This window comes from Hippocampus zosterae, chromosome 12 (genome assembly GCF_025434085.1).
Source record: "Hippocampus zosterae strain Florida chromosome 12, ASM2543408v3, whole genome shotgun sequence".
Lineage (NCBI taxonomy): Eukaryota > Metazoa > Chordata > Actinopteri > Syngnathiformes > Syngnathidae > Hippocampus > Hippocampus zosterae.
Window position 1 is genome coordinate 809,817 of NC_067462.1, and position 19,020 is coordinate 828,836.

The 19,020-nt window shown below is 53.0% G+C and overlaps 1 protein-coding gene across 1 annotated transcript in view; it reads left to right on the forward strand.

Moving 5' to 3' along the window:
* The first annotated feature begins 504 nt into the window (after window positions 1-504).
* tns1b (tensin 1b) overlaps window positions 505-19,020 on the forward strand; it is a 53,445-nt gene continuing 34,929 nt past the window's right edge. The window contains exons 1-3 of the mRNA XM_052081880.1: window positions 505-706; window positions 3,182-3,304; window positions 14,358-14,472. Coding sequence (XP_051937840.1) covers window positions 581-706; window positions 3,182-3,304; window positions 14,358-14,472 — 364 coding nt within the window. The 5' untranslated portion in view covers window positions 505-580. The remainder of the gene's footprint in view (window positions 707-3,181; window positions 3,305-14,357; window positions 14,473-19,020) is intronic.

Genomic DNA, 19,020 nt, shown 5'->3' on the forward strand with positions numbered 1-19,020 from the left:
ATTTAAACGCTGTCAAATATCTGTTACTTAAAGGAAAACCGTCTTCCTCTTGATGCTAACCTCCGCGAATGTTTCCATGTAGGGTAGCATGAAGCTAAACAGACCGTGAGACAGCGAGTGTTGTTTGTTAGCTAGTTTTGTTTGTTTGGCAGTTAAACGTAAACGAGTGCCGTTTACAGCTTTTCGAAGAAGAAGAAATGTTGGCTATTTGCCGAAGGGTTGCTTTTTGAGTTCACTCCCGCCATACAACACTCACATGTCAAATTTGAGCCGACAAATCATAAATCGGGTCACTCGTATCTCAAGGCACCACCCGTATAAAATAAAAATGCGTAATATGCCGCTTTTTGCCAGACCTCAAATTTCAATTTCAAGGGCCTTCTTAAAAGACACCAGCAGAGGGCAGCAGCAGCAACTCCAAAAGGTGAGCGAGCGAGAGAGCGGCATGAAAAGTTTGCAGTTTTCCCTTCTTCGGCTCCTTGTCCAAGTTGTTGCTTGCCGTGTATGTGTAGCCACGGAGGAGCAGCTCACGGATCAACGCTGAGAGTCCGTCAATGGGGTCGCTGGCTTTTCTGTCCGGATGGGATGCACACTGAGCTTCGTGCGCTGTGAAGAAGACTTCCTATCCATGCCGGTTGAGCAGCATGATGACGACGAGGAAGAGGACAAGATGAAGAAGAAGAGGAAAGACTGCAGCCTCCTCGAGGTGAGTCATTCGGAAGCCTGCTCATCTTAGAACCTTACGACTATGTTACGGGTCCAAGTTACCAGTTTTAAATGAGGACAAACAAATGTGTCTTCATTAAAAAAAAAAAATCTCTTTTTTTGTGTGTGTCCGCGCGTGTGTTGAAACGTGAGTTTCTTGCGGTGGCATCCCGAATCCCAGTGGGCGCTTCGGCACTTGGGCCAAACAGTGCGTCCAGTGTGCTGAGCGCATGAGGACGGCCTATCATTTGACTCCTACCTGCCGCTCGGCCAGTGGGCCGGCGCGGACCTCGGGCAGAACAAGAGCCTCTCTGTCTCGTCTCCTTCTTTGCGGCGGTGCCCGGCGTGTTCTCGGTCTGGGGAGAGGCGCGTGACGCTTGAGCAAACGCCACCGCTGTCGTTTCCCACCATATCACCCTTCGCGTGACATGGCGCTTTGACTCGGGGTTGATTTCTTGACAAATGGGATTGTCTTTGGTTCATTATGTTGCAAATCACAATGACCCGTTTTGCATTTTTAAAACGCAGAACATATAGATTTTTAAAGATAAAAAGTGTCATCTCTTGAAAATGTATGCCTTTCATTTTCAAGAGAATAAGACCTTTTATAAATGGTCGCTAAAATGCCGGATATTTCCAAGATAAGACGAACCCCAAAATGCGCAAGCTGTATATTTCAAGATTCAATTCATAATCTGGCGGCCCGGTAGTCCAGTGGTTAGCACGTGGGCTTCACTGTGCAGAGGTACCGGGTTCGATTCCAGCTCCGGCCTCCCTGTGTGGAGTTTGCATGTTCTCCCCGGGCCTGCGTGGGTTTTCTCCGGGTGCTCCCATTTCCTCCCGCATTCCAAAAACATGCGTGGCAGGCTGATTAAACACTCTAAATTGTCCCTAGGTGTGAGTGCGAATGGTTGTTCGTTTCTGTGTGCCCTGCGATTGGCTGGCAACCGATTCAGGGTGTCCCCCGCCTACTGCCCGGAGACAGCTGGGATAGGCTCCCGCACCCCCCGCGACCCTAGGGAGGATCAAGCGGCTCGGAAGATGAATGAATGAATGAATTCATAATCGTACAAGAATAAAGTTGCTTGCGTTCCAGATAAAATGTTGTACCTGTTGTACCTGTACCTGTGATGAGCCGGGGACCCCGGTTTGAGATCCACGACAACGAGTCGGGCCGCTACCGCGTTGTCGTTGTGTGTGGGAGAGCGGCGCAAAAGCGAAAGCCAATCACCCGGCTCGGATTGTCTTCCGCGCAGCTGGCCAAAATCACCAGCATGTTTTCGCACCAGCTGCCGGTCAAAAGCTTTTCAAATCCAGCTTTGATCCTCCAGTCGTGCTTTATTCCAAGTGTGCTGATTTTACAGGGCCAAGAGTGGCCCGCATTTTTATGTGCACTTCCCGCTTGAATCGTGTTCAAATGTTTGAGAAACCCAAAACTGTGGCGACTGAAATGGGGATTATTTGCACGGCTGTCTGCAAAAGGGCCGTCTCCGCCTTGGACCGGCGGTCGCTTCTCCCTCCTACCTCATTCCGAGTTTTTGCTCGCCCCGTTTTTGCTTGTTGAAGTGATTCGCCTCCGCCGAGGGAGACCAACATCTTGGCGTGTGGGGGAGGAGCCAAATGAAGTGACGCCTGGGTTGTTTATGGAGAGGCTGCGGCGCAAGCCGGTCGAGCTCAACATGAACCGGTCGGATGAGTTTGAAAACGCAGTCTCGTCTCCGTCTGTGCTCGCAAACTCGGACCGCAGGCATTCATGCGACGCCGATGCATAAATGAGTCCAGCAGGGGGCGGGCTGTCTTGGTTTTTGGAACAATGTGGGCTTGTGCAAGACGGGCCTCGTGTTGTTTTGCAGCCTTATGTAGCGCCAGCGGCGGAGCGCAGACATTTCAGAGCACTCCCGGCGGCAACGGGCGTCACACAGGCCTCCGTCGAGGCTTGGCGCTCACAACCGATCATAGCAATCCCACTGAACCACACACACACACATGTTAAACGCTAAGCACACAACAAGCACTTTGATGTCGCGGAAGGAGGCTTTGGCGGGCTCTGTGGAGAATGAAGTCTGTGTCACTGGCCGTCTGGTGTTGACAACACGCGCAGGCACGCACGCTACAACGATATGCGCAGTCACATATTTCCTGTTGGAGCGTTAACATGGCTATTTCTTTTCAACGTTATTGCACGTGAAAGAACATTTGTTGAATCGTGACACGGAGAAATTGCACGCGGATGCCGAAACGCCGGAATGGAATCGTATGGAAGCTCTCTGCTCGCCCATGCTTTGGAGTCCTTTACTTGTCCCCCCCCCCCAAAAAACCCCCCAACCCAAAACAAAAGACAACATTTTTGCTTTCCATGTTCTGTTCTCCTGACACAGGCTTTCCATAGTTGGTGTGTTTCCTCTCCTCTGGCTAACAATGCTGCTCAGGAAGCATGTCAGGATAAGGGCTCGCTCTCTCTTTTTTTTTTCCGCAGACAGAAGAAGATCGAAGTGGGAAAGGCTCGTGCGGTGAAAGAACGCTTTGGATGTGTCCAAGAAGAAAGGGAAATACAACTTCTGCCGTGTGTTCCGAGACGACGGCAATGTCCCTCTTGTTGGTGAGTGCCACTGACCTTTGTTTTTTTTTTTTTTTTTTTTTAACATATGTGTGGCCGGCGACTTGCTTCCAATCACAAGGTCCACCTGGCAGATTGCGCTCTGCCGGTGGACTTGAGTTGACTTTATTTTAACGCTCTTGTCATGTCGTGGCTCAACATGACCTCTTTATACCAAAAGAAAAAAAAAAAGGACCGCAGAAGGAAGGTGCTTTTGCCTTTTTCTTGTTTGGGCTGTGGGGGGGAGGATACTTCGACTACTTCTCCGCATTGTTTTTATTTCCATTTAAATGTCATCTGAATAGATTTCACGGAAATGCTGTGGTTCCATTCAATCTTCCCTCAAAAATGTTTTGTCAAACAAATTCTCGAAAATATTGTTCTTTCGAAACGCCGGCGCTCGTAAACGTCATGAAATAGAACCGCAGAGACCGAACCGCTTTGTGCACTGTCCTGGAATGACGTCATTCATTGTGGTTCTTCCCGGTGTGTGCGCAACTCGGCCAATAGGGGGCAGTGTAATGCAGTCGTGCAGGCGCAAATGAAGAAGAATTTCACACAAAGCTGCTCTAAGTCACCACAAAATAAACACAATGGAACATCGTGTAATGCGATTATTACTGCGCCCTTTGACGACATATTTATACCTCTGGACTCTTTGACGATGCAATTTTTGCCCCGATCAGCCGAAACGCGATTGGAGCCGGACTGCGTCACGCGATGGGATCCCATCGGGTCGTCCCTACTTTGGAGTGCAAGGCCACCTTCATTGAGCACAGCTTGCTCTCAAATTCTGCCACGTGTGCGTCGATACCTTTCATGCTTCAAATCGGCATCCCGTTTTTTTTTCCCATCCATATTTCATTTTGTCTTGCAAAATGGACGCGGGACAAAAAAAAGGCTCCCATCTGCTGACTCAAGATGGAACCGCTGCTTCTTCGCCGCGCTCGCTAATGAAATGAGCCTTGATTTAATCCCTTGTGGCTTTCTGCCACGCACTCGCTCCGAAGGGGAGGGGGGGGGGGGGTTAATGGATCAATAGCAGGAGGGGGGCCGCAGCCAACTGAAGCATTTAGCAGAGGGGTCCGCGGGAAACAAAAATCAAAGCCCAGCGGAATTATATCAGCCTGTGGGCCGCCCCAACCCCCCCCCCCCCCCCCCCCACACGAACCGGAATGCCCGTATCACCAGCTGTGACCGCACCCGGAAAAGCAAGAGGAGCCAATTGGCTGATTGCTTTCCAAGGACCAAGAGGCCCGGGCAGACGTTCCGCTCCGTGAGGCTCGGCAACAAGACGGTTCGGTCGGTCGGCGGCGGCGGCGCACTCTGCTCGTGGTTTGCGCGCCCGCCTCACCGGCGAGAGGTCCCGGCAGTCGAATCGCTGCCATGTTTGCATGTTCTCCCCAAGCACGCCAGAAGCGGGCCTCAGAGGTGAGACCTGCGAATGCCCGTTTCCCTTTTGGCTCTCGCCCGCCCATCGCCCAAAGTCAGCCGGCCGTTTCCTGGGCGGGAGGTGGTCAAACTTGGGGGCTGCGAGTCATCTTTTGGCTCGGGTAAATGGCGATCAGGAACCAACTCAGATTCTTCAAATTAAAAGCTGCGGCAATCCCAAACCCAAAGCGGTCGTCTGCGGGCACCTGGGGCAGCCAAACCTGAAATCCACCGACGAGACGCTCTTGAAAATTTTCACACGCCGTTGGCAGTTGGAGTTGACAAATGTCGCCGCCCGTGGCAAAACGAGGAGTTGTTTTCTTGAAGGGAATGGGGGTGACTTTGGAGAATTTCCCACACATTCAATACGTTGGAGAAGCCTTGGGCGCTTGTCCCTTTCGGCGTCATGGGACCTGAGCCTGTTCTGGCAGACTGCGCTCGGGACCGGTCGCCGTTCAATCATCGAGTGGGCGCTGAACTGGGGAAATCGCATGGCTTGCAATGAATCGCCTCATCTGGTCGTTGGAGTCGATGTGAGTGCGGAGGAGGAGGAGGCCGCATCTGTCTTGCGTCAACAGGAGTCATTAGCCTGAAAAGCCTCCCTCCCTTTTTCATCACGCTAAGTTCCTCCCTGATAAGACGACTGGCCCCCCGCCGCCTCCCACTTTTCTCGTCTGTCTTTTTCTCCCGCTGCAAACGGAAGTCTTGCAGCGTCCCGCAAAGTGGACGGACGGACGGACGGACGGATGGATGGCGAGGATGCGAGACTGAAGGGAAAAGGATGTAACGCCACTCGTCGGGAGTCTCCGTCGGCAACTGAAAGCAAAGCCGACACGCGTCTGCCGTCTCTTTGATTGGATCAAGCGCCGCTCCGGCTTTGTCTGTGCGACTTCTCCGCCGAATGCTTTTCAAGGAGACGGCGGAAAACGGCCAAGCGAGAGTCGCAGTCACACGGTTAGCGGGCGGCGGGAGGAGGCTTTCGCGATAGGATGGGCAGACTGCGCTGGTGTCTCGCCACCATCTTCAGTTGGGCAAGGTTGCTCTTCTGCAGCGTCTTCCCCTTTTGGAAAGGCAGGAAAAGCCCGAAGCAGGTACATTCACAAGTTGGCATGGTCACTTTTCAAGGATCCAGGTTTTACTCTCAGAAAAACGGACGCTCATTGCGGATCGTCCAGGTTGTTGTAATTCAGAGGTTGAATTTGAGTCTCGAGCCTTTGAGTGGATGACGAGAACCTCCGGACTGGTCAACTTTGCTTCTTCGTTACGAATTTGTCGCGTTGATGAATTTTAGGTGGCGATGTGAAATGGCTTATTTCGAGCCTGGGGTCACAATACGTCGGCCCCGCAATGAAGGGGTGCCGCTTGAGCTGTGGCTCACTTGCACGGGACGGGCGCCCCCTCGCCATCGTCAAAACTGGCCGACGAAGGCACCTGGGAACCGATTTTAAATTGCTGGTGTACCTTAGAAGTAAGAGCACATGGGAAATGTATAGCTCGGTTTTCAGTGTGAATGGGAAACACAGTTGGGGTGAAGTGGCCCGCGTGTCCCTTGGCGAGTGTGCTTCTCGAAGGGTGGTCTGCGGCAAATACCGATGGGATTAATGCTCTCCGCTTGCTGCACGAGTGTGCGCGTGTGTGTGTGTTTCTGCACATTGGTGGATTTGTGTATTTAGGGTATGCGAGAAAGACGTTTGTGTATGTTTGTGTACTTGATGTTCACCGCCGTGAGAGACTCCCACCCCACCGTCGAATCTGCGATCCAGTCGAAACACGTGCCTCGCCAGATTCCGTCCAATCGATTGAATTTGCTGTAGATGTCCTGAAATAGGAAGAGGCATGAAATCGGTCACTATTATGGCCGGCGATTGCACTGAAACCGATGGGGGAGGTGAAGGGCAACGGATGCTGAGTGGTACGGCAGGCGGGGAGGGGCTAAGGGATCAGGGAATGAAGGACGTTCAAAGAAGTGCGGCCGAGAGGGGTCGGGAAGGGGGCCGGGGTAGCCTGAGCGAGGAAGAGAAGGGGCAGGGGGCGATGGAGAAGAAGACGACGGCCCACCCCCTACGCTCCGCGCCAGAAGTTGGAGCTGGCCGACCCCCTCCCCGGCCGGTCCCCCCACCCCCTCGTTCCCCGAAAGCTTTGTGAGACTTTTCCCCGGCAGAGTGACGAGAGAGAGAGAGAAGAGAGGCAGCCGGGATCCGATGAGAGGACATTGAAGGGGGACCAAGCGAAAGCCTCCTGAACGTTCCCTAGCGGCTCTGCCCCCCCAGCGCATCCGCCCCGCGCACGCTCATGGCTCGGCACGCCGGGGTCGGGCGCCCCGAAGCCCCGTGAGCGCGGCCGCGGCATCCCGAGCCCCCTCCGCCGCCAAGCATGCCGTCCGTCTCCCTGGGCTTGCCGGCGCTGTTGGCCGCTCCCGCTCGGACCTGGGTCTGCCTGTCCTGCATGTTCTGGGTGAGAGAACCTCGCCGTACTTCGCTGTGTCCGTGGCAACGTTGCGGACTGACCGCGCCTTCCGAGAAGGAACACGCGTCGCTCGTCTCGATGACATACCAGACAGACATTCGGGTATCCGGTGTCGTCCCGGGTCCACGGTCCCGCTCCACAAAGCCAGGCAACGTTCCGAGAAGGAGCTCGTTTGCGTTGACTTGTGGACATACGTCGTGAAATCGAAGAAGCTGATGTCACATTGGGAGTCATGCAGCGCGTTGGCTTTTGGAGGGATTTTCGCGGCGGACCCGGGAGTTGTTGAGCCTCGGGACTCGTCCCACACCAGAGCCAGATGCAGCGAGCCAAAGGACCTATTGGGTGGTCCGCTTGTCGGGGGTTGTGTGTGGAGGTTAGCTCCCAGGCTGCGGGGGGCCTTGGCACCGTGACACTTTGGAATGAGGGGACGCACAAGTAGGGGCGACGTAGAGCAGCCGCACGATTGGGTCTCGACACCGTCCCGGTGGCCCTCGCGTCGCGCTCCGGTCGACTCCAGCAGTGCTTGGGACAAGCACTGCTGGGTCCTCCAAGTTGTTATGTGCAAGCCCAAAAAAGTTGATGCGACACTCTTGTCGCGGATGCCTTTGCTTTCCCAAAAATGTGTCCGAGCGACCCGCCGCAATTTTGCGGCGTGTTGAGTTGTGGGTCAAATTGAAGCATGTAGTGTCTCGCTCTTCATTTCTGCTATGATGAAAGAACATGACTGGCTATTTTTTCTTTTTCAAACAACAATCAACTTCTGCAAGTAAACAGTGCTCTCTTGTGTCTTGTGGAAGCGAGCGATGAAAGAGGGCAATCCCTGAATAGCTCATTCAGAATCCATCCGCGCTCATTCTGCGCCGCTCCTTTGGGACGCCACTGCGGCCCGGATCATCTTACAGAGCTCTTCATCAGTTAATTACCATTCCTCCCGAGGCGAGGTGAAAGTGGGGGGCCTGGGTTGTAAAAGACCTTCAGAGCGCTCAAGCCCCCCCCTGCCCCCCACGCTCCCCACACAGCCACCGGCATAGCTTTGGGTCACTGATTGACTGCGTCACAGCATTGCGGAACAAAGATGTCTGATGTTTTGGTAACATGCTCAGGATGAGGTCTCGCCGTTAATTGGCCGTTAATTGCATCGTTGTTGGACGACAACTCTGGTCCTGGGGCCCCTCGCTTTACCGCTGATTTCAGGTCTTATTTTGGTGACGTGGCCCCAACTTGGACGTGGCTTCCGCTCGACACAAATTCATCAAAGCCACCCTCAGTTATTGGCCGGCAAACGACGGCGTTTGCCTTTCCTGCGCTCTTTTTGTAGCACCCTAAGGTGGCGCCAAAGTCCAGGCTGAAATGAAAGGCGGAATTGGTGTCAAGGACGTCAAGTTGATTTCACGCAAGCCTTCAAAAGGCGTTCAAAGGCCACAGGTGACGAATATGGACGACATCTCCCGATCGAGGGAAATCTCAAAACCCCATTTTGGGGGGGGGGAGAAGGACGCTTGAGAAGGGACCACAGATGGTCTCATGTCAAGTCGAATGAAGCAATGTTGCCTTCAATTCAACCATTTCATGGAAAATATGCTCGCTTTTTTTTTCTTCTTCTTCTGTCATTAATCACGGCGTCCCTTCCGCAGATCCATCTGTCTTTGATCCATCATCCCCTGGAGCATTCTTTGTTTGTTTGCCTTGAAACCAGGCCACGAAGGGGCGCGTCGCGTCGTCTTTGCCGGCCTTCCCTCTTTGCCTCCAGTTTTCTCTTTCTTGTCATTCCTGTTGGAGAACGGGAGAAAAGACGCGGAGCTTTGAGTTTGATGCCCGCATGATCGCATCTGGTGCAAGGTGAACCGCTAGCCACCCCGCCCTCTTGTATTCCTTGCCCGATTTTGCCCTCGACACCCGGCCAACGCAAATCTGGGTGGACGTGGGTGCACGGAAAAGTCCCCAAATGTGTAGTTTTGAAGGGAAGCCTCGAGGCCAACGGCGTAAGAACGCTTTTGATATGGTCGCGCCACGGACAACCAAAGGCGCTTCTGCGATCACAAAGCACGGGCGTCAAACCACCCACGTCGGCCACGGGCGCGACGGCCCCCCCTGGCCGTAGGCCATTTTGAATCGACTCTTGCTCCTTCCACATGTTTGCTTTGGATGACTCGCATGAAAACTCCCCGACAACAAAAGGGGAAGTTCACCCTGCGCTCGGTTGATTTATGAGAGAGGTGTCGAGCTTTGTGTAAGCCGCCCCCTCCCGGCCGGCCCTTTCGGTCGCCAAGAACCAAGCTTTGGCCACGCTTGAGTGGCCCCATTGGCCTTCAAGCTCCCCCTGCTCTTTTGGCATTTGGACCGCGTTGGCTTTTGCCAATTTTTTACGCCGCCTGATCTCCGAGGCTGCTTGAGTTCAGTTCGCGCGCACCCGACTGCGCACGCAGTTGAATTCTTTTCATTCCTTTCTCTCGTGTCCATTCTGATCAAAATGTATTTTTAGGCGGGTGGGGCTGGGGGGAGTCAAATATTGTAGAAATACTGTGCCGTATACACCTTGGTTTTCCTGTTTTACTCAAGTAAAGGACGGATGGCTGAACGTCGCCCAAAGTGTCCCTGCTGCGAGTCGCTAATCACGTTGCTCCCGTCCGCTGTTTTTTGTTTCATTTCCCCTTCGCAAACACCCGTGGACAGGCTCCAGAACTAACATGTGAAGGGGTTACGGTGTCAAGGCCCCTGACTGAGCGGGACTATTTGGGCGAGTTAGGGGTGGAGGGGGGCTGAATCCATGCCAGCTTTCAAAACACGTGTTGCGTGGACATTTCAAGAAATAATTACACCTTGACTTGGGTTTCTTGGTGAGGATTCAGAGGTGGATTGCGGTTGACGAAAGAAAGTCAGCAAAAGTCCAACGCCGTCGTCATTTCTGCATCCGATGGCCCCTCCGTCTTTGCAACCTGGATGACCGGCTCATTTCCTTTGTGTGATCCCACTCACGGAGATGAAATGGATGTGGAGATGTTGAGGGTGGGGCGGGGTGGCAGTAAGGAAGGAGGCGAGGCTGGAATGCCTGGCCTGCATTACACCCCCCACCACCGACCCCCCAAATGAATAGCAGGTGACTTTTCATTGGGCGGTGGGAACTGGAGAGTGCAAGAAAGAGGAGGAAGGGAAATGTGCCTCTGCGCTCAATTGTTGTCCCATTCCGCTCGTTGCTTGCCATCATGGGACACTTCCTTCTTCCGATCCAAAGGGCTTTCGTCAAATTGGGCCTTGGATGCGGCTTTGAGAACAGGGAAGGAGCACAGCGTGCCGTGTGGGGAATGGCCCTGTTCCAAGAAATTGAGTGCTCATACGAAGACGGGCCACAAAGTCATCCTTCTGATCGGGATCTGGAAGGTGGTGAAAAACCAGGAAAAGTTGTCGGGTTGAAAAGGCCTTTTCCAGCGGACGTTTTCTACGTTTTGCATTGGACATATTGGCCGGTTAGTACTTTGTATGTGTCAAGCAAATTTCATTTCATATCTCGCATGCAAAATTAGGCCAACATTCCTTTGGGCAGTCAAAAATGACAAATCGCAAAGAAAGCCAATGGTGGTCAAGTCCCGCCAACATCCAGTCACTTGACGACAAGCATGAGGGATGAAGGAAAAGGACAAAAAAGAGAGGGGAGACGGCAGACAGAAGTGGAGAAAATGCACAGCAGGTCGCTTGCGTGGAGTGCAAAGAAACCCCAGAAGGACGGTCGCCCCCACCGCGTCTGCTTCGAATGTCCATCCATGCATATGGCGTCCCATATGAGAGACGGCGGCACGCTAACTCGCCGATTAAGCCGGACGACTGGGGAGGCGGGGCTTAGAGAACAATGGCGCGGAGGTCGGCCGCCCCGCTCGTTATTGACTCGATTACCTCGCTCAGACGGTCGGGAATGTCCCATGCGGGCGCGCCGCCTTCTCTCAGGGGGGGTTGTCTGTTCAAACTGCCCGGCGGCGACGGGCCTGATGTCATTTCCATCATTCAATTCCGAGCCAACGGAAATCAGTTCTTCTTCTCTTCCTGCGACCTCCTCGGGGGTGATGTTCTTCGTATTTGTGAACTTTGAGACTTTTCTGTGATTGAGGGCTAATCAACTCAATTCCACTTTGGTGTGGTCACCTCCAAGATCCATCCATCCATCCATCCATTTTCTGAACCGCTTGATCCTCACTAGGGTCGCGGGGGGTGCTGGAGCCTATCCCAGCCGTATTCGGGCAGTAGGCGGGGGACACCAACGGTTGCCAGCCAATCGCAGGGCACACAGAGACGAACAACCATCCACACCCACACTCACACCTAGGGACAATTTAGAGCGTCCAATCAGCCTGCCATGCATGTTTTTGGAATGTGGGAGGAAACCGGAGCACCCGGAGAAAACCCACGCAGGCCCGGGGAGAACATGCAAACTCCACACAGGGAGGCCGGAGCTGGAATCGAACCCGGTACCTCTGCACTGTGAAGCCCACGTGCTAACCACTGGACTACCGGGCCGCCCTACCTCCAAGATGAAAAACTGAAAAATGGAGTTGGAAGAGAAGTTTGAAAGATGAGCAATATGTGGAATCTTTCAAATCTATCAGGAGAACAGTGGAGGGATGCCGGTGTAGTAGTGATGCGTTCCTTCTTTACGAGTACCAGTCAAGAGGCCAGCAAAACGGCCCTCTGGAACAACTGGCGACGCTTCACGGAGCAAATTGTCATTTGCAATGCCGGTGCGGCCGCAGACCGGAGATGATGTCATGGATACTTTGATTGCATGAATGTGGAATCAGTCTTTTTAAGGGTGTGTGTGTGTGTGTGTGTGTGTGTGCTCTTACATCACCATGAGTCAGACTTTCGGGGTCATTTGAGTGACGAGGAAGAGTTGCGCAGTTAGGAAAACAGCCCTCGGCTGACCTCACGCTGCTGGAATGTGTGTTTTCAAAGTCCAATATGGAGTCGTTTATCTTTACGTAGCAGTGTAAAGATAGCGAAAAACGGAAACGTCTCTTGTCCGTATGAAACTTAAGAAACTTGAGTGGTGCTCGAACTTGAACTGGACAGTGATTTCGAATTGGACCGGCCAATTTGTGCAACGGGAGTTACCGAGAGCTAAGCGGAGGCTCGGATGGGACGTTGGCGCTCCCTCGCTTTGGAAGGAACGATGGTCAAGCCCCATTATTTCAATCAATCATCTGGGGGACATTTTGCAGTGGCAATCTCAAATGTATCCCGCAAATTCCCCAAAAGATATCCGTCCATTTGCAAGATACTCTTCATACATGATTAAGATCACTGAGATAAGGCGGAAACGTGCACTGTTCGGATGGGGGGGGTTGAGTGTGGGCACACTTTTAAAGTATGAAAGCCTCGTTTGTGCGCATGAATGTTTCTGTGTGTGTGTGTGTGTGTGTGTTTTCCGCATTTCCATCTTCTGTTTTGACCCATGTGCGCTAATGAATGCCAAGCGGGAGATTATGTATGCGTCGCTAGGGGAAGACCGTCTGTTCCCAGGAGCTGCTCAGCCTGAGAGCTCGGGGATGGGTCGGGGGGGGGCTACGCGTGCACCCTGACCCCAGCGTCGGAGTCCCGCCTGACCCGTTTCGAGCACTTGCCTGCTTTGTGGCTCTTTTTCAAGTTTTGGGGTCCGAGATGCCGACGGTCCTGCGACGTCTTGAATTAAAAAAAAAAAAAAAACATCGGCAACGCCCACTTTGTTTACGAAGGTAGTCAAAGAATTGCTTTTAAAGAACTCATTAATTCTCCGCTTCTCACCCCCCGAGGCCCCCTCCTGTCCCCCCCCCCCCCCCCCCCCCGCACACATACACACAAGCGACTCGCCGGCAACCCCCCACCAAAAAACAATAAACAAACTCCTCCAGTGCCAGCTGCATTGCGAATGGTCGGAAACAATTACGGGCTCACAAAAGGAAACGCGGCACTCGATTGGCCGGCGCCGTCGTTTCAGGTTCAACGTCTCGGGCCGCGTTGCAAAGAGCCCATCTTGAACCCTTTTGCCCTCCACATTTAGGGAGGATGACCAATGTGTACCTTGGCCAAGTGCCACACCCTGCCCCTACCCGCCCCCCTCGTCCACCCCCTTGCTGGGCATAGCCGCTGTGCGACTGACTGAATAAGGTCTTGGAGGCCGAGAAATAGACTCAAAAGAATTTGAGTTTGGTCGACCTTTTCTGGCTCACTCTACGCCAGTGGCATAGATAGACGAACAAAAGTACGGCCGGGCCTGAATGCGACTCATCTAATGACCCAACAAGCCTTCATAACGACCGTTTAGCTTCTCGCTAACACCTTGTGTGATTCCCGCCTTCTCCCTCGGCCCAAGAGACGTTTTTTGCTGGCCGCGCCGGGCCAAGACCTCCGGCGCCGGGTAGAAAAGCAAGCCGGGCGCTTCCAGCGCATTCACGGGCTGCTCTTTCGGCCAAACCCGATTAAGCTAATCACGTTAAGTCATGGTGGCCAGCGGGGAAGAATGAACGAAGGCTTGGCCGCGGCGCTGTTGCCATGCGCCGCTCAAATGCGACCAAGCGAGCTGTCACACACGCCTCGAGCCACTTTTTGGCAATCTTTTGTCAGGGGCATGCGTGTCCGACGTAGGCGGGATCTTGATGTTTTTTCAGCTCCTGCCCATAGGCCAGGGTGGGAACGTAAAGGATCGATCGAAGTCGATCGAGAGCTAAGCACGGATCCACCTGCCCTCCCGAGATACTTCAACTCTCTTTGGTGACAATGAGATGAAAAATACACAGCGGTCATGGGAAAACAAGAGCTGAAGCTATTTCTCCTTCTAAGAACAATATTTTGGATATTTAATCTTTCCGGCGGCACAGTTTGAGCCGCAACATAACAGGAGGTCTGATGAGCCAAAGTGTGGAGGAGCAGCTGAACAAATAGACCACAGAAACGACGTCAGCTTTCTCTTCGGTCAGCCCTCGGCGGGAAAAGGCATACACACCTCGCGGTTCTTCAAAAGAGCCCAAAGGAAGCAGACGGTTGGCCCCCTCCCCCTCCGTCTGCCTTTTGCGTCGCTCACTCTGAGCCACGTCGCTCGGTGTGCGGCGTGCTTAGAAACGTGGAAATTCCGACACTCATTACCGACCGACGATTACTGACCGGCCACCTGTTTGTTTTGTTTTGCGCTTTGCAGCCCGAGGAATTGGAAGCCGTGCATTCTCACACGTTCCGCGAGAAGACTTTCAAGAAGTCCAAGACCTGCGGCGTTTGCAAACTCATCATCGTCCACGACGGACTCGTCTGCAGAGGTCAGTCACGTGAGCTCAAACCGGACGTGGCCTAATCCTAAGAATCGGCCTCATTTGCGATCATGTGACCACCCCGTAATCTTTTTGGGAAATCGGGTCTGACGCCGATTGCAGAAAACGTGCAAACGGAGAGCCGCGTTAGGAGTCCGTTGTGGAGATGAAGCATCCAACTGTTTTTGAGAGTTTCGATGGCCCCGCCTCCCAACACTAACAACAAAACTGGTATCCCCTTGATACCGATGTAGGAAGATGTCACCGTAGCTGGTTCCTGAGTCAATGTTTCCCCAATAATGATATCCTGTCAGATGAAAGCGCTTTGGCCAGATAGTGAACGAAAGAACGAATAATGTCAGACTAAGAGACTTCCATCTATCCATCCATATCCGCTTCGCCTCACGCGGGTCGCGGGGTGTGCTGGAGCCTGACAAAAGAAAGATGAAAAGTGAAAAAGATACGAGGTGCTCGGCAAAAATGCCACGACGGTGGAAATGTCTGTTTTCAGTCCGATAACGCTTGCCGGAGGCCTGGCGGAAACGTGGCCTTGTTTGGTTTGGCTGCAAAAGTGGGAACGCGTTGGGGACCTGGCCCATTGAGAGCCGTTCCCGCTCACTGGGATTGTTTCCGTGTTTTCATGTCACAAATTTTCCTCGAAAAACTCACAAATATGCTGAAAGTCAGAAACCAGACCCAGCTGGAACTGAACTTATCATTTCACAATCTCCAATCCTGCCCGCGGTTCAACACCAGAGAATGGACCGAGAGCCTTGACTTTTAGTAGGCCTAAAAAGCAGGATTGAAAAGGAATTTCTAATCGGCTTCTCCTCACAAGGGTCAAGGGCGCGCCGGGACCTATCCTAGCTGACTTCAGGCACGAGGCGGGCGGGGGGACACCCTGAACCGGTTGCCGGCCAAACTTGGGGCCCACGGTGACGAACAACCATCCGAGCCCACGATCGCACCTCGGGACAATTTCGAGTGTTCAATCAGCCTGCCACGCATGTTTTTGGAATGTGAGAGGAAACCGGAGCACCCGGGGAAAACCCCCGTTTTTTAAGAAACCCGTTTTGGGGGCCATCCTTCGTAGCGTGCCCGTTGATAGCTCCCCTCCGCCGCTCTTGTTTACCAACACTGTGCAGCCACATGTTTCTCCCCGTGACGCAAGCCTTTGGACTTCCTCCCAGCCGCGGGTTGCCAGGATACAAGGTGTGGGTTACTCTCACAAGAGGCGTGTTGACGCAGGTCAGCGCCGTTCTTACAAAACAAGGAACTGTGTTTGTGTGTATTTAGGGAGAGCGGGGGCCTCCGGGGCAGGAAGTGACTTTTATTTTCAGCAGCGGGCTCAGTTTGTGTACGGGCTGGATGAAAAACACACGGCAGGAGTCTGCCTGTGTGTATGTGTGTGTGTGTGTGTGTATATCATACATGGTTTGCCAGCAGTTAAAATGATGGCAGATCACACTGAGGCACGAGCATTGTTGGTGTTCCATAGCAACAAGACAAGACTGCTGAATGACTCCATCGCCGACGTCGACATCTTTGCATGTGATGCATAGTTGGCTAAAGCTATCGCATTGCATTGCGTCTCTTTTGTTCACGGGCGTACTTCATAAAGTGTCCCGGGAGTGGAAATGGTTGAGCTCATACAGCTGCTATATATGTTGCTCTCACTGAGACACAAACACACACTGATACCGTTTCAAAAATATTTGTAGCTTGTTTTGATGGGGTGTTGAGGGGACGCGGGGGCGGTTCTCACAGCGGGGAAATTTAATGGGAAGAGCAACATGTTTCTCATCCAATGTTGCCATTCATACAACAGTATCAGGGCAATAAACGAAACATTTCACACATTTAAACTCTGAGTAAATTTATTTCAGGAGATTCAAGGGACGGTTTTGTTGCTCTGAGATTTTTCTCATGTCAAATATGGGCAGTGGCTCATTCTCACCTCGTGAATCCTGATCTGTAATGTGAGGGCGAGCACGCCATCTCGTGGCCATATGACATCAGTACAACCATTTCCACTGCTGGGACACTTTCCTAGTGTGTGTGTGTGTGTGTGTGTGCGTTGCAAAAGAGATGAAATGCAAAAACAAATGCTCGTGTCTCAATGTGATCAGCCATCATTTTAACTGCTGGCAAACCTTGTATGGTACACTCACAGACGCACACACGCGCACACGTACATACTGTAGTTGGGATGTCATCCACAAGAGGGCGCTGGAATCACTGGGTCGGTCACGAGGGCCACAGCCCGCCGTCCTTGTCTGCATGCCGACCGCGTTCGACCGTAGCAGCTGTTAAACACTTTGAAGAACGTCCCATGACGAGCGCATCAGCTGGCCAAAGGTGGAGCTTTTCCCCCCTCAAGGATTTTTGCAGCTGCGGGATGAGCGGCGGAATGATGAAGCCCTCGTATGACTCCAGGTCATCAATCATATGCCTCCAAATGTCTTTCGAGGCCTACGGTATGCAACCGAGTTCAAAGGAAAATGGACGCTTGCGTTCAAAAAGTTGGCTCGTCGGCGTCAGGGGTGAAATGAAGCGATTCAGTACGTCTCGGGCTACGATTCAAATCGCACTCAATGTTCTGATTCATTTCATTTGGCGACGCATTTGGATAATCCCACACAACGCGGATCAAATTGATGCAGGCGCATGAGGAGAACCTTGCGAGAAATCGTCAGAGGTGCAACAGAAAATGATCCAATTTCTCTCGATCGCGCCGGGAATGCTTAGAATCCGATCATATTCTTCCACTGGCTGGCAGAGCGTACAACGAACCCGCGTCGGAACAGTCCTTTTTTTGTGTTCACCTAAAGCAACCGGCATTTTACAATGAGTAAAATAAACTGAGACGAGATCATGATTATCCGCAGTTCTGACACGAGATTTTGTGAATGCCACGTGTCGGCCGCCGGGTTTTGCGGCGTGTGAAAATACGAAGCCGCACCATGTAACGAGGTTGCAAATGATAGCCCGTGAAACGCGAGCGAGACGCAGCCGGCCGACGCCAAGCCAAAACATTACGGCATGCGCGCGGACGCATAGATTGTGTTGGCAGTAAAACGAGCCAAAATCCAGAAGTCGGGGGGGGGGGGATCGCGCAAGCAGCAATTTGTATCGTCGTGCGAAGAGTGCTCAAAATAAGTCAGGAGTCAAAATGTCAACATTTCTCCAGAGTTTTTCTCCCCCCCCCTATTTTCAAGAGCCGTGTTGTCCTAATGTTTGCGACATACTTTAATACTTTGCATATTATGAATAGGCGGCCCGGTAGTCCAGTGGTTAGCACGTGGGCTTCACAGTGCAGAGGTACCGGGTTCGATTCCAGCTCCGGCCTCCCTGTGTGGAGTTTGCATGTTCTCCCCGGGCCTGCGTGGGTTTTCTCCGGGTGCTCCGGTTTCCTCCCACATTCCAAAAACATGCATGGCAGGCTGATTGAACACTCTAAATTGTCCCTCGGTGTGAGTGTGAGCGCGAATGGTTGTTCGTCTCTGTGTGCCCTGCGATTGGCTGGCAACCGATTCAGGGTGTCCCCCGCCTACTGCCCGAAGACGGCTGGGATAGGCTCCGGCACCCCCCGCGACCCTAGTGAGGATCAAGCGGTTCGGAAGATGAATGAATGAATATTATGAATACTGTATTTTTAGGAATCAATCCGCAGCAAATAGCTTGGAGCCTCTTTTTCCAACAATTGCCCACGACGTGGCAAAAAGCTCGCCGGCAACACAAAAGTGTCCAACCGATGGCTTGCATCTTCATTTGGGATTGTCGGGATCCATTTTGGAGGCTTGTGTACACGAGCAGCGTGTCGGTGAGGGCGCGCACGTGGCCTGCGTACATGGCTTGGCGCTCACGTGTCGGTACAGCTGAGGAAAAGGACGTAAGAGGGTTGGGTGGGGTTGTGGGGGGGGGGGGGGGAAAGAGGAAACGCTCCGGCCCTGCCCTCCAATTGTGTTCAGCGTTGTATGTACGGGGAGGGGTTGGGCCCAGCCCCGTGGGACTGCACGCTCGTTGTTGAAGGAGCAGCGGAAGGAAAGGGCCCGACTCTCCATCCATCATATTTTCCCTCCTCGCGCGCTTTGTGCTCAACTCCAAAGTCATGCGCCGAGCGCTCGGGTCGTACACGCCCCTCTCGTCTTGTTTCGGACTATTTCTGTCAACTACGCCGTGCGATCTCGGCAAGATTAGAATAGTCCGCTGCCGCCATCTTGTGTGCCGGCGGCGGGCGGCGCGATTCAGAACCCCCGGGACTTGAGTGAGCCGGGCGCTTTCCCCGCCACTTATCTCGCATACTTTTCAGCGGTGTCCATCTTTGCGCTATTTTCGGGGACGTGATGAAAGCCGCAACGCATCGACGCAGGCCGGACAGAAGCGTGCGGCGGGTAACGCTTCGCCGTGGGAACATGCCGACATCCATCAGCCTTCGATGCCGTCCGTGGCTTACAAGCGACTGCGCTCATGTTTTATTTTTTGTTTCAAAAATGAGCCGTCGCTATGCTCAATTCGATGGGGGGTGGATGGGTTTCTCTTATTTGTAAGGAGAAA